The 18,414-nt window shown below is 41.0% G+C and overlaps 1 protein-coding gene across 1 annotated transcript in view; it reads left to right on the top strand.

Moving 5' to 3' along the window:
* The first annotated feature begins 6,220 nt into the window (after nucleotides 1–6,220).
* LOC133112085 (homeobox protein aristaless-like 4) overlaps nucleotides 6,221–18,414 on the top strand; it is a 28,454-nt gene continuing 16,260 nt past the window's right edge. The window contains exons 1-2 of the mRNA XM_061222772.1: nucleotides 6,221–6,566; nucleotides 18,069–18,079. Coding sequence (XP_061078756.1) covers nucleotides 6,221–6,566; nucleotides 18,069–18,079 — 357 coding nt within the window. The remainder of the gene's footprint in view (nucleotides 6,567–18,068; nucleotides 18,080–18,414) is intronic.

Genomic DNA, 18,414 nt, shown 5'->3' with positions numbered 1-18,414 from the left:
AGTTGGACTAGTAGGCTGAATGCTAAGCTCCAACTACTTTTATTATTATTATTATTATTATTATTATTATTATTAGCTACTATTCTTACTATTGTGATTGTTATTGTTGTTTATAGTTCCTTAGAATTCCGATTGGAATAAATATAAACAAGAACACAGTAAAACATTATTTTTAAATGACATACTGAATTCGTAAACATACTCGGCTACTTATAATATCGACTTCGCTGACGTCATGCCGCAGTATAAGGCCTATAGGAGATGGGTATTTTAAGGGACACTGGCTCTCGAGGGGAAAAATAGATTTCACCAACCAACCAAAAAAAAAAAACACTGACAGGTGTAAAATAAATGACACGAGAATTGCGCATTTTAAAGACTAAAAGCCACATTCTCGGTAAATAACCAACACATACATTTAATTTACAATTAGAACAAATTAAATTCAAAATGCAGTCCATGTCTAAAGTACATAACATCAAAAATAAGATGTCAACAGTTCTAAATTTTGCACAGCTGAGGACCCCATATTTCAGTATTCCTTGTTTCGCGGAGTTGAGCGTTTATGATCCAATTATTAGGCTACTATTTATTTATATTCAAAGGGCTTCCGCTCAATGTACAGGGAAGCACTCAGTGAACAAAAATGACGGTGATTTACGCAATTAAAGGTGATTTATGACAGACTTTTCATCGACAGCCAATTATATTGTTAGCCTACCAATTCAATTTCAGATTTTTAATGAGATCTCAACTTTGTTTCAAACATGCTTGGCAACAAATTGAAAATAATTGTAACAATATTTTCTAAACGGGAAATGTAGATCAATCATTTGTAGCAACGTGGACATTTGGCCTCTCTGAACGAACCTTATTTCTTTATTTGACGGACTATTTTCACTGAATGAAGGAAGCTCTGTCACTCGCGGTTCATGGATATGTGCTCCGCAATATCTTGCTTTATGCCATTTTTAGACAAAACGCCACATGTTTTCATCTGCAGTTTGCTGAAGACAACAGTCACCACAGCGCGCAAGAGCATCTTTTTGAGAAGAGCAAGCGAAAAGAGAATAGATAAGTAGCTCAAATGTTTAAATAAAACTGAAAAAACAGCTTTGAAAAGCCACGCTCCAGGTTTGATTCATATAAAGACAATCACTAAACAGCGCATCTTTTGCAATGTCGCCTTCCGGATAGACACAAAAATACCAAGGCTACGAAGTCCATATAATATAATAATATCTGTAGAAATCAACACGAAAATTGTCAACAAATGTCATAGCTTTGTTATTTCCACACTGAAGTAAAGTAATTCGAGTATTTATTTATTTATCCCGTTTTAACCGCGTTACATTCATTTGTCTTGATTTAAATTATTATAAATACAAACGAGTTCACATCTTGTCATGGTCCTCATTATAAATGTAAGCAAACTGAATCAAATAGAGCAAATTCTCAATTTTACAAATTGCATAGGCCTTATTAGGATGAAATACAAAATACCACCGATCAAAACAGACCTTAACGTCCCACGGAGTACTGTGATTGGGTGACTGAGCCTCTATTGAGAGTACTAAAGCGCACAAAATAATAAACCCGATTATATGGTAACCGACACTAAACACGTCACTGTTCTTTTGAATAAAAATGTCCATTCTAAATAACAGACCGGAGATAGTTCTTCATGCCTTGGTTAAAGATCAGTAAAAATACATATGAGTGTCATGTCATTTTGTGGCATAAAATATCTAAAGCGCTGTTTAAACCATATATACTGATGTTTGTTTTTGCAAAACTGCGGTCTATGATGGTCTAATTTATGTGTTCAGGCTCCTGCCCGCGGCCACCTGACTGCGGGGGGGGGGGGGGGATACCTAACGCGGAATTCCCTGGATGCGCATATCTAACACGCTCACGGCCCTGCGCGAATGTAAAACTTTTATGACAATTATTTCCAACGAGTCTTGAAAGGAGACTTCATAACATTTGTCTTGCACTCGGGAGGGGAGTCAATTTACAAACGTTGGCACCCTCCGGGCTACATTAAGGCACGATGTAGCTACTGTTGCCACCACCACATCAACTTGACCGTCAGGCGAGATACGCCTCACGCGTAATCACTGTTAACGTCCACAGTGTTCCCAAATATGGCCACATCAGTGTACACGTATCTGAGAGTACCAGACAACAAAACATAACATGGATGTAAAAAGTCAGTAATAAAAACAAACGAATATAAATACAAAGTTCGCTGCAGCAATATCCAGAATCATTTTCACACGATTTATGTTTCAGATGGCAATACCAACTTGCACTTCAAGATTAATTTCAAACACGCGAAATTGCATTTTTCTCCTTGACTTGCTTGCACGTTTTTGGTGTGCCACAAAGCATTAAAGAATATGGCTATGGGTATGCACTTTGCACTTGTACGTCGTTCTGGATAAAAGCGTCTGCCAAATGCCATTAATGTAATGTAATTAATAGTAGGCTATGTTAAAAGAACACCTCCAACGCGCAGACAACAGCCCATTTTAAAATGTTTCCATATAAAACCTCAATGTTGGCATCGTTCTGGTTCACGCGCCCAGCCAACAGATAAAGTGAAAGACATATTGGCACGTTTAGTGCACAGCAAGAGCGGTATACACTGATGTAAACGTTGACAGCGTTTGTTTGTGAAATAAATAAACGGGGATGCGCTGGGACTGGGCGGCCCACAGCGCAGTAAGGGACGGGCACACAGGCACAGACTGAGGGTGGTGGTACATTTTTGTTCTTCAAGGATCAAATTTCCCAAATGTACCCAGGAAGTACAGTCATGTTATCTTTGGGGACAAATCAGTACGTTTTCTAAGCAAAAAAAAAAAAAGGTACAAATTCGTAACATATTGCCGACTAGGGGTACAATGTATCTATAGGCTACCGCCCCAGTATTTGTAAGTGTTTTTAGGCACTTTTCATACATTTATTTCTGAGGGTGTTTGTCCGAGGGTAATAAAGGGCCTTAAAAGATGCCTGTGCAACATCTACACAATCACACCACTGTGACACGTCCACGATACACGCGCATACACCCCACACACGGACTGTACAGATGCGTATATAATAAATAATGAATTATATAATGAGCAGCTATGTATGTGTACACATAAACAAATAGGGTCGGCAAAAATGTATCAATTAATTTTCAATTCAGGAAATTAACTGAAAATCGGAATGTCTTCAAGTTAATAAATATGCACAGACAATACTGCAAACTAAAAAATAATAGTTATTTGCAGAAAATGCATTTTCCAGCATGTGAAAAGTAAGGTGCTTCATTAATTATTCCATGGTATCAACCAAGGTCTGAAATTGTTAACATATAAAATAATATTTCCCAAAAAAAAAGGTTTCACAATTATTGTTACCGCAGTTTAATACTTTGTGCCTATTATTATTATTATTATTATTATTATTATTATTATTATGTGATAAGGTGAAAACACGCATTTTTGAGCATTCCTCCATGCAGAACCTTTCAGAATCATTGATATCCTAGGGATTCCCCCCTCTTCAGTTCAGACGCAGGCTGTTCATGGGATTTTAGTCTGGAGACTGAGATGGCCATTGCAGAACATGGATGTTGTTTTTACTTAACCATTGCTGTGGAAGCTGGACAATCTACCTACCACTAAGGATTCCTCAGAGAGACAACCAGATTTTCTGCCGATATTCCCTGGTACTTTGTTGAATTCATTGTGCCATTGATCTGGCAGCAAAACATCTCCAAATTATCAACACCATCGTCATATTTGACAGCAGGTATGAGAGCTTTGCCGTTAATGCTGTGTCTGGTCAAAAGGTTCAATGTTGGTCTCATCTGACCATAGCAATCTCTTCCAATGACATTATCTTCACATGACATTACAGGCATAATGTAGTGAAGTGTAATGTAATGCACTTAGCAGACGCTCTTATCCAGAGCGACATACAATGAAGAGCAAGTCGAACCCAGGGACACGTGCGATGAGGACCCTGGAGAAAAGTACGGTTTAGATGATTCTTGGCAAACTCCAGATGGTTGTGTTGATTGTGCTCAGGAAGGACTGTCTTTGTGCCACCCTATCAAAGAGTTTGTTGGTATTGAGTTGTAATTTTATGGTGATGTTTAACTGTATATTTATTTTTGGCACCCATTACCAGTCTTGTCATGGTCAATTACCATCTGTTGCTTTGGCTTTTCCCATGCTAATGGATGACAAAGGGATTTTGCACACTTGTTACCTTTTTTATACTCTAGTGGAACACAAAGTGATGGAATGACACAATATAGTTCCTTTGACTGAGATTTAGAAAATGAAGTAAAATTGTATTGCCAATTTCACATTGTTTGATTGTATTTCAATAATTGTTTGGGGTGCCAATCATTTTGACACCTATGGTTCTCAGAAAAAAAAACAGATTATGTAATCAAAATTGAAACATGAGTAAATTGATTGAAATAAAAGTATATCATTATTATGTTTGAACATAACTATTATCTGTATTGTTAAAGCACTTTTTTTCTTACTTCATTTTCATTAAGGGTGCTAATAATTCTGGAGACAATTGCTGGATATACACACACATCCATACCAGTTTGTTCCAATTGAATTGCAGATGACATAGATTTTGTATTTCATTCATTAAAGAGAAAAAACGGATTCTGACAGGATTGAGTCAAGGGGCGGTTGAGGGCGGGAAGCGCCAGAAATATAACGGTAATAACGGTACTCACAGGTAACTGACGCGCAGTGAGAAGTGAGTTCACCTCCTCTCCGGTTTAAACCGCACCGCTTGGCCTCTCTCGCGCAGGGGGTTTCGGGTTTCTGGCACGCAAGGGCCAGCGTGTGGGTTTATGCGCAATTCGACGAAAGGGGCACAAAGCCGCGTATATATTCTAAAATTCACTTGTAAATAAAAGCACCGTTTAGACATGTGCATAAAATTAGAAAGGCACTGAGAGACACACCGGGGGCGGAGGAAAAGATCACATATTGGTTTCAAAGGGTTGTTATACTACTACTACAACTCATACTCATAAAATTATACCACTTACATGTTCATAATTACAATGCAACAACAACGGCTGAGATGTTTTTATGATACGGGAGTTATATCCAGGCGGGCTCGGAAAGTGTGGTGTTATTAAAACGGCGGCAGGGGAGGAAAACCTTTTCCTCTGATGGGAATTTAGCGCCAGAAATAGTTTCCTGTAAAGGTCTGATATGAAATTCTCAAACAAATATATTTGATCCTTCTGGACAAGTTTAATGCACTACTCCTTGGATGTTTTATTTTTTTGGGGGGTTTTTTACTTCTAGAAAATAACAAATCGTACTCTCTCGGCGTCTGGAGCCGCGGTATCACTCAGGGGACCGTTATTTCCAGGGCCTTTGAAATCCACACGCACGCGCTTGTCTTCCCGCCGAGCTTCCAGGGCGTGAATAAACAGCGCGGGACACTCCCGCTCCCCGGGAAGATTCTTTTACATTTTAGGACCCCCACCCCCACCGCCCCATAAAAATAAAAAAGAGCCGAGTGGAAAACAAATCTTAAGTGTCCAAGTAACACATACGCAGACATCTCATTAAATTTAACTCAAAGGAAGATGCTCTTTCTAAATTATAATTTCCCCGGACAAAGTCCCCGTTTGATAAACGCATAGAGAACAAACTGTCACACTTTTTTGTGTCGGCCTTTGCGTTGGCCTTCGCATCCAATCAATTACATATCCATATCCTAATAACATTAATGTCATGCGTTGTGTTGTTAATACGTACGAGGAGGGTATGCACAACAAAACTGTCCCCCTCCCTGACTTCACTCACTCATCTACATAATAGCTGGGGCCAGGTCCTGAGTTTCTACTCTAAACCCGGGAGTTCTGGGCAGCGTCTTCTGCAGAAAGAGGCATTTTTGTTTCTTCTCTAAACCTTAAGGGGGCTTTCTAACTTTTTGGTCAGCTTGAAGTTTCTGGAAAACATCTGAATCATTTTATAACCAACCCCAGCTGCTGCGCCAGTGTGTGCCTGTGTGTGTGTGCGTGTGTCTGCGTGTGTGTGTGCCTGTCTGTCTGTTTTTCCGCGAGGAGGAGGCAAAGAGGGAACAGAGTATCTGTTTGCCCCGCTCTCCAGAAAGGAAAGGAGGGGAAAAAAAAAAAACTGGACAATTTTTTCGCCTCATTTTTTTAGGGATGAACGCCGAGGCGTGCGTTTCATACTGTGATATGACATCCATGGATTCATATTATAGCGCGTCTGCGACACAGGGTCGGGATCACCAGGCGAACCCGTTCAGGACATTCCAAGCGAGTGACACCAAATACAGCCCCACTTTCCTCACCAACAAAGGGCCGGCTTATGGGGAGAAGTCGCGGAGTCCGTTCCAGCAGGACTGCCACTCACTGGACGCCACCGTGGCCGAGGGCACCTTTAACAAATACCACCTCTTCGCGCAGAGATCGTCCTGTAAAACTCCGCCCGAAGGGAGCAAACTCCACCAGGAAAGCGCACACAACGGAGGGCTCATCTCCTGCTATGGTGAGTACCCACGAGAAATTACGCGCTAGATAGAGTCCCCTGCTACGCCCGTACGTGCAGGGACATGTGCACAAGGTCCTTGTAGGATTCCATTTCCACAGAACATTCCATGTAATCGGGAAAAAAGTGCGTCGGGGGTCATCAAAAGACGCACACGGGGAAAGTAGGAGGCAGGGCTCGTGCGTCTCCTCACCAGCGCCAGCGGAACTCATTTTTACCCGCGAGGGACGTTCCTTGGAGAGGCTGAGCTAACGGGAGCGATATGACAGCCATGGCGTTCGTTTTACACACAACCGTCTTTACTACGAAACGCAGAACGGAACAGGAGCCTATGTTTGCACATGTTGTGCTTGACAACGTGTTTGATGTCACCAAATAAATACATAATTAAATATTCCAGAATCACAGTTACATTTTCGGTTTGGTGAGAAACGACAAGTCCAAGGCCCTGTGTTCCCGCGGCGCTCATTGGTGCCGTTATTAGGAGTGGTAACAAGTGCGTCAAAGCATTTGACACGAAATGATTCTTTTCTAAACAAATGCACGTGACTTCACAACTTACTACCAGAGTTGTGGTTATAATATTAGTAGTAACACAATTATGAAGAAGCATAACATTACCGACTATTACATTTCCTTCAACGAATGAATTAAATTATGTTTAATGCGATAATCTACATTACAATCCTCAATATTGGAGCTGAATCGGACAATTTAATTAACACGTTTGCAGATAGACAATAAATACGGAGCATCGCAATTACACAAGCAAGCCAAAGAACCAAGCAAAAATAGCGTACAACATTCCAACAGTTTACAGAATATATTGTATATAACGTACACTATCATTAATTAAAAACAATTGTTGCCTAATTAATTTCACAAAGTTAACGCGAGACTGTCCGGTGGTATATTCCATCTGGCCAGTGATCTGCGCTCAATCCTGCGTCTAAAACGAGACTGAACATTCAAGCAAATTTGAGGAACATTTGGGATACATGGACGATAACGCACGACATTATATTCGCGTTTTCTAAACAAAACATGAAGTGCGAGCCAATTACAGACAAATCACTAATTCAGTAGAACGGTACTGTCATGCAGTCTATCAAAATACAACTAAAACATGTGCATCAAATTCATCAACATAAATCAAACGATTCGAGTTGCACATGAACTCCTAATGTCATCGCGCTAAACGACGTAGGTTACACTGGAATGTATTGTAGGCTACATGTAAAATGAAGTGTGTTAACATGGATCCGTCACACATTTTAGCTACCGAAGTTTAACAATACATTAATCACTTAATAGTTTAACCTGTCATGATAGAGTATAAGTCTGATGGTACTCTACGGAAAGCAGAAACGCTAGGCCTAATGTATGACACGTGCTGGACTATTTTTTATTTTTGTATATAAAGTTAGTTTGGTACCGCTTTGTATAATGTCAACGCGCGAGCTTGAACGGAAAAGAAACCAAAGCGGAAGTACGGAAATGGTCAGAATTAGTCAAATATTGCCGACATTATTATTATTTTTTTAATCGATCAAATGTTTTTTGTGGTACCCTAATAAAAAATATATCTGCACAATAGCAAAAAGGTAATAAATGGTTTTATTCACAAAATATAAACCATGAAAGAACAGGAAACCCGCCGCGCGTAAAAATCCACTTTTATGGTTTCCATTAAGGTTAGCCACAGTACCAGCATGTCGGCTATTTCCTCGTTAGTTTTGAGTCGTAGTCTTTAGTGGAACTACTGCTCTAAGGCTGGAAAATTCATTTATTCACATAAAAATTAAACACAACAGCCGCAAAATCTAGAGCTCTGCAGCCTGAGCAAAAGACGTTGGTGGCCAGACCACAAGCGACAAGCGTAGAACATGTTTATTCAGATGCAGGACGCTCACACAACAATAAACAATTAAACATCACGAATATAACACAGTATTTTACTCGGGGTAGCGACTGGGACACGTTTATCGTTGTTATCATTATTATTCCTGCGACATCGTCCAATTATAATACCTTCTTGTCTTTAATTTGTCCATGAACAGAAACTAACGAAGACATGAGAAAAATCGCAATGGTTTGCACACTACATTTACAAACATGTTATTATGACAATTAAAATGTTGTACTGGCCTAAATAAAAACAGAAACAGAAACAGCCAATACAACACGAGCAGAAGAGTGACTCCGTTCAAAAGTAAATAAGCATAAATTTAACAATACAATAACATAAAAATAGTTATTGTATTTTATTCCATTTTGGTCTAATGTTTCAAAGCTTAACTCATGTATTATCAAACTGGAACAACGCGAGGAAAACACTGTTGCAATCTGACAAACATTTTCGGTTTTGTATTTTTCAGATGAAGTCGCGCCAGAGAATAAAAATGCATTTTATATCGGCATATACGCAGGAGGTTCCAGAGTAACTAATTATTATTATTATTTTTTACAAATTATTACAATTATGAATTAAAACGGATTAAATGAGCTGCACAGTAAAATATGACATTTTATTGAAATACTCAGAAGACTATATACTGGTCCACTCTGGTAAGAATTACGTGTGCTTTATCAGCGATGACTTCACCCCGAATACGGCACTGTGTGGGTCTGTTTCTTCTTTGAGGAATAATAATGATAGACGTTAAATCTCATCAGAGATTTAAAATTGACCTCTCATGCCATCCTGTAGACTTTGGAATATGTTTTGCGCCAATATAATCATCATATATCTTTGTTCTGATGGCAAATAACTGAACTCATGTCACCTGTCACGCGAATTTGAGCAGCTTGAAGGCCTACATTTTACCAACGCGAACCCGTCAACCTCTCAGGTGTTTAGTCGGCGTGTGTACCGTTTTACAGTTGAAGTTTCTGTCATAAAATGACACACCATTTTCACATGCAGGGTTTTTAGTTCGACTTTTCCAGAGTCCTGTCATCTAGACTGCAGCTTGCAGTTTAGCACGGAATCGCATGATGCTTTAAGGCCTACCTTGGAAAAATGTTTTTGACATTTGCCATCCACGTGTGCTGCAGAATTTTGAAAAGAAAGTTTAAGCCCCGAAACATCTGGCTCTGAAATAACATGTTCCATGTGTGCTCTGAGCCGAGATACCCAGATATAACAGCCTTGCCGCCAATAACTGTTTAAAGCGCGCGCTTCTCCGACAGTAAACCGCTGTAGCTCGCGCTTCAATCCTTGGAAGAAATAATATCACATAAAGGTGCGAAAGCGTCTATTGGGCAACCAATTTATGCTTACTCATAATTATATATTTATTCTCCGTCGACAAAACGAGCTCTGCCTCTGGTGACGCCGATTTAAGTCAAACCAAAGATATGAAAGTAAAGATCCCAAAAGGGGTCAAGATCAGAAAATCGAAGCCATCGAAAATACCCTATGACTACGAAGATTTATAAGCATTGCCCAAGAAAAGTTATGTCATTTGGTACTAGAATGTATTATTATTAATTATTATTATTATTATTATTATTATTATTATTATTATTATTATTATTATTATTATTATTATTATTGAGAGCTCTTTTAAAATATATCGGACCACATCTTCCAAGACCTAGAAAATTCATTGTAAAGGTGCGATTCTCTCGGTCATACCAACGAAACAAAGCAGAACTGATTGAACTCCGGGATGTAGGTATAAATTGTGCGCCGTCACGGGACAGCGGCACATTATTTTGGATTCTTAGCAGATGCCAATGCATTGGAATTTGTGCTTCATAAAATGGAGACCTCGTCGTATGAACAATATGAATAATTAAAAGACGATATCATAGGTAATGTTGCTGACAGTCACTGCCACACAGTTGTGGCAGAATTTGATGTGAAGGCAGACACGAAGCCCGATAAAATGAAGTGATAAAATACACGAAGAACTGGATGTTAATGCGAAGTAAAGATGAGTGCGAGTAATTCACAACATTAAAACCTAGGAAAGATGCTATTACCGTTATCACCTATTTGGGTGGTTTCGAACGATTTACAGTTCACAACCGGAAATGTCTTAACCAAGCGATCGCGACATTTCTTTAAACTTTAATGAAAGTATAAAGCAAACACCCCACACACAAATTGAAATGCGCTTTAAGGACAGGCTGCCATACAGATGTTGGCGAAAAGATTTTCTCAACTCACAGCCTCTCGACGAAATTTCACTAATCTTTACAAGAACCAGACCTCGTTCACAATGAGGAAGAAAACAGAGTTTTGATTGGATGAGCAAACCTAGGACGCTGAGCGAATCAACAGCAAGGAAATAAGATTTAATTAAACTAATGACATATCTACCGACGAGGAATACACAACACAAAGAAAAACAACTATAATAATAATAATAATAATAATAATAATAATAATAATAATAACGTCTGTGGACATTGGTTAGAAAGTCAGTGTGTAGAGCCTCAGGAACAAATCTCATAAAAAGTAAAATGTTTATTGTTGAGGGTAGAGTACATAGAATCAATTATTCTCAATCAACACTGAATATTTGACTGTGTGCTGCTACTACTACTAATAATAATAATAATAATAATAATAATAATGATGATGATGATGATAGTAATCATAATGATGATTATAATAACAGGTAGGACTGCTCCCAAAAACATAAATGAAATGCTCCCATATAAATGAAACAGTTTCTCCTTTAAGTAAAAATATGGCATGCCAAATGTCTCGGATTCATATCACACCACAGCTAGTTAAGCCTACAGAACATATCTTAACTCATTCAACAAGAAGTAAAATTATATTTTTAGTGATGCTTGTTTGATAGCTGACATCCACTGATAGTCCTAAAGTCATTTGTACATATACGGCAATCGGTATTCTGTTTAGGTCTCTTTACATCGCCGGAACTGGGGATATTGGGGATATTTTGGAAAGCGTAGATTCCTAGATTACCGAACAGTTTATTATACAAAGCAATATCGACCAATGAAACAAACGATCTCTTGGAAAAAGTAATTATGGTTATCATTTATGCAGTTAAAGCTGCAGTGTTCTGTGAGAAACATTATTGCTGATGGTGAATGCTGAATTATGAACAGGCCTATCTATATAAGCACATTTAAATAAAGGTTCTACCTTGGGTCACGGTTACAGTACAGCTGAGCATAAGTGAGTGAGGCTAAATAATATCCCGAAAATGTGAGCTTTGCCCTTTTCACCGCGTTACCTGCAACCTAGGCATAGGCCGACGGCAGGAAACACCGCCTCATCAATCACAACATACAGTTCACGCACGTGACACTACCAGTATTGCGTTAAATTCCAGATTAAGAGATTACAATTTGCGCCCAAAACAACGCAGTACTTGATATATATATATCAAACCCGTGGTCAAACTGTAATTACACGCCAACACGCACTAGAACCTTTTCATCACACATTTACGGCACGCGACGGCGGTCAACAGCTGCTAAGTGGCGTCATCATGCAGATTGGAAGTTAAACAAACAGTAACCGGTAAATGACTCCGCAGAGTAAAATTAGGCGCTCGATTCTTTTCTCGATTATGCAACGCAAATATTTACGTGAATTACTGGCAAAGAATAGCACACATTAACGTAGAAATTTCTATTTCAAACATCCGAGTGATGGAGAGGTTTGTAACGAGCCCTGTGATTGGACAATAGTTGGTTGAAATCGGGCAGCGCCAGCCGGCTCCTCGCGGAAGGACGGTCAGACGCCAAACTGTCTCCATAAAGATCAATGAAGCCGCACTTTCCGGACTGCGAGCAATATGAGCCAGATCTTTCATTCTTAACATAACCCGTCATCATCATCTCCCGTTATTCCCGCCCAAGAGGTGGCATTCAGATAGACAGCCCCTTTCAACAGAATTTGCTGTGACAAAGACTATTCACTGGAACATAAAATAGCAAAATACTTAAAATAATAAACCCTTCCCGTACCCAGCAGAGCTACATGGCTGTAGCTTAATCTATTTTAGTGTCAGTAAAGGCAGATATGTGAATGGCATAATGTTGTAAAGTAGTCCTACTACAGGGCTGTACCTCTCCTGAAGAAACCCCGTTTTATTTGAAACCATGACCTTTGTGGTTTTACATTTCCCACTTTATTTACTCTGCTTAAACTCCTTAAAAGTGTGTTCCCAAAATCAAGAAGGGTAACAGGGTAGAGATGCAGAAAACAACATCCATGTTTCCATATGAGGCTGCGTACGACTCAAAGCTGTGTGTCGTAACCTACCTGTGGAATGTGTACATGCAACGCACTGGTGCCAAACGTCATTCACGCTGCAAATACGAGAGGACAGGCTTTCAAAAGAAGGTTTCTAAAACAGGCCCAAGGAACAGACCCTCAGTTTAATTGAAGTGGAAGGGCCGGGCCTACAGGAATCCAGTGAAAATTGAAAACACATTTCCAGCTTTTATTAAAAACCAATAAGATACGAACGGTGCCGGCCTTGTTTCACACTTTCCACAAAAGTGAAATACTTTGCTCTGGAGCCGTGGAGAGGTCGGCTCTTTGCTCCAAGGCTTGCTGCTAAATTCCTGTCGGCATCGAGAAAGGGCTCACTGAAGTTTCCACAAAACGGAAACATGCATTTCTAACATTTGGCTGCACTCACCGTTCAGCCAGCGCAGTAGGACAAGTTTTAATTGTGTCAATGTGATGAGCAGAGAGCTTTCAGTGTCCGGGGAGAACACACTGGTCAGAAGAAAACTCATAAATCTTCAGCATATGAGAGCAGAGGATGACAATCAGGCTCTGATTTATGACCCAGGGTGTCATAAAAAGACAAGCGAACTGCTCCTGATTCAGCCCAACGCACAGGGGAGTCTATCCGTGGGAGTCTACGGAGGACCCACCTCAGGGAGCGTCTTTAGACTAGCATTCCTCTGGCATTTACCTTCAGATTGATGGAATATGCTTTATGGTTTTATATGGATATTAACTCTGTGAATCGACACTGTGTTTTATGGTTCCTGGGTTGCAGGGGTTAACTTGGTGCAAGTGTTGGACTGAGGGTGAGCATTGACTCACAGGCGTGGGAATATTGCTCACAGGACTCCGGGCAATGCGTGTGTTCTCTCTCACTGAGCTTTCACTAAATTACAGTAATTAAATAAAATCTAATTCCATCTAACTGCAACTTGCATGGATTCTAACTTTGTTATGTTGAGTTCACTGGTCACTAAAGTACTTTACTCCTTTTGGGAGAAAAAAAACTAAAAACTTATATTAAAATTATACACATTTTACATTCAATTCCAGCATTTTAGCAATAACGTCTTACTAAAAGTTAATATAAGATTTTAATATAAATATATTGGGTTTTTTTAATTGTATGGATATTTTTTTAAATGTATTTCCAACTAAGTATTTTTCTTTTAACCATATAAGTTTTTTAAAAACAATCTTTCACCATTTCAATTTGACATTTCACTAAATCTGTCGACGATTAAAAGGAACGCAGAATGTATACCTCAACTGCTTATCAATCTGTGGAATATGTAGATTTTTCTGGTGATCTCAAAGTCATCTTGCTGTGATGAAAGCCATATTCCCTGTAAAACAATACAGTGATGATGTCATCGAGCCCAAAGGGACAACCCTGCCTGGCGGACAGATATAATCCGGCCTGGAGCCGTGCGCTAAAGCTAGCTCACGTCCCGGAGGTTTGGGTGCCTGACTTTCGGGAGATAAACCACTCCCGCGTCTGTGTTTCTCAAAGGCCAACTTCTTTCTCAGATCATCTGCTGTAGTCCTCAGGAGAACATTCTGTGGGGCCATTTTCAGCCATAAGTTCAGGCAGACCTCAGCAGGTATGCGGATCTTCCCAGAGTTTATTTCCCACAAACACCGTGGGGCCCTGCTGGGATGAGCAGGGACCCTCATATTTGCGTCTGAACTTCAGCAGAAGGAAACAGGATTTACTGATAACAGCAGATAAGTGAACCAGCAGATAAGACCAGCCTACTTAATGCCCTAATGATTCCACCCAACAGCTGCCTCAGGGAGGCAAGTGATGCTATATACTCCTTTTTCTAGTTGCATTGTTTATCCTTTCAGTTTTAAGCCTTTCAAAGATATTGTTTAGAGACAGTATTTTTCAACAGCACTGAAAGGAGCGTAACATTCGACAGAGGAACAGGACAGCGGCTCTGTCCTTGTGCTGAGTCAGAACAGGGGGCAGAATAATTCATTCATCAGAAAGTGGTCGGTAGCCTTTCCCCAACAGCAGAGTTGAAGACGACCTCAAACAGCACAGAACAGGGAGATGAGATGGCATTAAACATACAATAGGTAAGATTTTTGTGTTAAAACATTGTTACAAGACCATTGCAAATCCCTTCCTATCATTGAAAAAGCCTCACTGACATGTTGACTCACCCTCTGTCTGTGTTTACAGTCCTTAAATTCAGGTTTCAAAATATACAGTTGACAGACCAACACTCTGTACCAAAACATTGTACAGCTGTTCAATAATTCAAGCTCATTGGTTGAAAATTGGTTCTAATTGCAACAGCCAATGGTGAGGGAGGGGGAGGGGCTCATCTCCTGTTAAACCAAGGAAAATGGGACCAAAGTGTCGTGTGTGTAGTGACAAATGTGTTTTTCATGAAACCTGTATTTGTCTCAATCTGTAAGTTACAGTTGCGTCATTTGAGGTACATTGTCATAGCTTAGTTATATAGCCATCTAGTTACATAGCCAAATAACTTGCTTGCTCATAATATAGTTGGTTAGCTAAAGTTAAAACTTGCATAGCAAGATCAACAATAGTCAACATTTCATAAAGTCAGCAACAAGTCACCTGTTCACCACAGCTCGAATCCTGTCATGAAATGCTGCACGATAGCTAGCGTAGCTGCTAAATGAAGGGTTGAGGAAGGCTAGTGGCTAGCATAGCTGCTAAATGAAGGGTTGAGGAAGGCTAGCGGCTAGCGTAGCTGCTAAATGAAGGGTTGAGGAAGGCTAGCATAGCTGCTAAATAAAGGGTTGAGGAAGGCTAGCGGCTAGTGTAGCTGCTAAATGAAGGGTTGAGGGCGGCTAGCGTAGCTGCTAAATGAAGGGTTGAGGAAGGCTAGTGTAGCTGCTAAATGAAGGGTTGAGGGCGGCTAGCGTAGCTGCTAAATGAAGGGTTGAGGAAGGCTAGTGTAGCTGCTAAATGAAGGGTTGAGGAAGGCTAGTGTAGCTGCTAAATGAAGGGTTGAGGAAGGCTAGCAGCTAACTTGCTAAATGTATCCCGTCGGTCCATAAACCGCAATGAACATGCCCAGGACACACTGGTGTGTGCGCTGTGTGCTCCATTAGAGATTAGTCTCAGACTCTGCACCCTCACATGCAAGAGAGGGGTGAGGACAGCTGTTTCCAGGAGACAGCTGTGTTTTTCAAAGAGTTGAGGATTCGGGTTGAGGTTGGGGTTAGGATTATAGGTTAAGGCTTTGGGTTGGGATGAGGGTCAGGGTTGCGGTTGGGATTAGGGTGAGGGTTAGGGTTAGGGTTTGGGTTAGGGTTGTGGTTGTGGTTATGGTTTCCGGCCACCAGAGGTTTCAGATTTCAGTGCATCAGAGGTGTTCTGTTCACGTGAATTACACAGACCAGTAGATCAGATGGGAGATTTCCAGAATAAAAAGAGCTGGTCTGTTTTTAACAAAGCATTTCAAGAAGATTCTACACCATTTTCAGGAGCAGAGACTTAAATCTCTGAGAAACCCTGAAGATCTCTGCCCAGGTGAGACCGCTTACCTGGCGTCAGGGCTGGATTCCTGGAGGGAGACCGTGGAGGTGTGGCTCCCAATGGGCTCTCGCTCACGGGATGCGTCTCTGGGGCGTTGAGGGACACATCTGGCCTGCGGGGCAGAGACATGGAGCTAGAGTGCACTGTTGTTGTAATAGTTGTGCTTCAGGTGCTGTTCGGAGAATCATGAACAGGGATTCATTACATTACATTATTGGCATTTGGCAGACGCTCTTATCCAGAGCGACGTACAGTTGATTAGACTAAGCAGGAGACAATCCTCCCCTGGAGTAATGGAGGTTAAGGGCCTTGCTCAAGGGCCCAATGGCTGTGCGGATCTTATTGTGGCTACACCGGGATTAGAACCACCAACCTTGCGGGTCCCAGTCATGTACCTTAACCACTACGCTACAGCTTCTGCATGCTCCAGTACTTCCATAGCTACAGGCCGCCCTATTCGGAATTCGGAACATAATAAGCTAACGCGGTCTTCCGAACACAGGCAAGTCGTGTCGTTATTTGTAGTTTTCATAAAATTATTGCTCCAATTCACATCAATCAAAGTGTTTTAGTGTCTGGGATAGGCAATAACTAACCATAATCATAAAGCATATTCCTCAAAAAAAAAGAAAAAAGAAAAAAAAACATTGAAAGGGCGTTAAATTCAGGCGGAAGTGGCTGCTTGGTGTTCTGTTCGGAACAGCAGGTCCATGTTAGTGAGAGAGACAATGAGACTAGCAGCGCTGCTATGGCTAATATACGGTGCGGAATTTCTCCAAGTTTCGCAATCTTTCAAATCAATGTGCGATGTCAACGGTTTTAGGAATGACTTTACACCAAGTAGAGAGTAAGTCAGATCTAAATTATAAGTTGTATATTAACATCAGAACTAAATTCAATGGTACAACCTATTTCTTTTCTACTGTCTATGGGTGCAACCTGTATAAATTAACATTCAAACTAGCCTACCTTTGAACTTATGTTATACTGCTGCAACAGGCTTCTGCACTTTATGGACATTATTGAGGAATTTGTCTGAGTGAAAACAAGGAAAAATATCTAACGTGATAAGTCTAGTGGTTTGAGAGAAGCGCCGACTTCTACATAATCTGAATATATCACTACATTTTCTAAAACAGTAATGTGAATTAATAATAATTGTGTGCTGACTGATACAGTAATACTGTGATATGTGGAATAGTTTCCTATAAGGCAGCATCCAATAGGCATATGTTGGCTTGGAAGTAGGCGATGAATTGTGAATCGATTGTGAATCTCCACGTGACTTTGTGCTCAGAATGGGTAGAGAGTGTCACTCTCTTGGGCCCCCACACCCTGCTGGGGCCACAGTGATGCTGCTAGCCCAGGGCCTCCACACCCTGCTGGGGCCACAGTGATGCGGCTAGCCCAGGGCCCCCACACCCTGCTGGGGCCACAGTGATGCTGCTAGTCCAGGGCCCCCACACCCTGCTGGGGCCACAGTGATGCTGCTAGCCCAGAGCCTCCACACCCTGCTGGGGCCACAGTGATGCGGCTAGCCCAGGGCCCCCACACCCTGCTGGGGCCACAGTGATGCGGCTAGCCCAGAGCCCCCACACCCTGCTGGGGCCACAGTGATGCGGCTAGCCCAGGGCCTCCACACCCTGCTGGGGCCACAGTGATGCTGCTAGTCCAGGGCCTCCACACCCTGCTGGGGCCACAGTGATGCGGCTAGCCCAGGCAGGAGGCTCACCCCTGCAGGGAGGCCTGGTTTCAGCCGTGGCCTCTGAACCCTGGAGTCAGCTCAAAACTATTCAAAAGGAGAAGGGCCATTTGCAGAGGAACTGTTTCATGACTGAACATCTGATGTCCGTTTATTGGACTGTTAAAATCATTGGGTTGCTCATGCTCATAATCAAAACAGAATGATGATTATTTTGTAATCTTTTATTTTTGATTATATTTCTGGAAATCAAAGTCAATTTTCCTGTGCTAAAAGCCGCCGTAAAGCCTGGCAAAACAGACGGACACACAAACAGAAATTGAGTGAGAATTTCGGAACAAAGCCTTGAAATACTTGGCAGAGATTTAGAGATGTTCCACAGAAAAGA

The sequence above is a fragment of the Conger conger genome, chromosome 15 (genome assembly GCF_963514075.1).
Source record: "Conger conger chromosome 15, fConCon1.1, whole genome shotgun sequence".
NCBI lineage: Eukaryota > Metazoa > Chordata > Actinopteri > Anguilliformes > Congridae > Conger > Conger conger.
This window is presented reverse-complemented; position numbering and strand designations above follow the sequence as displayed.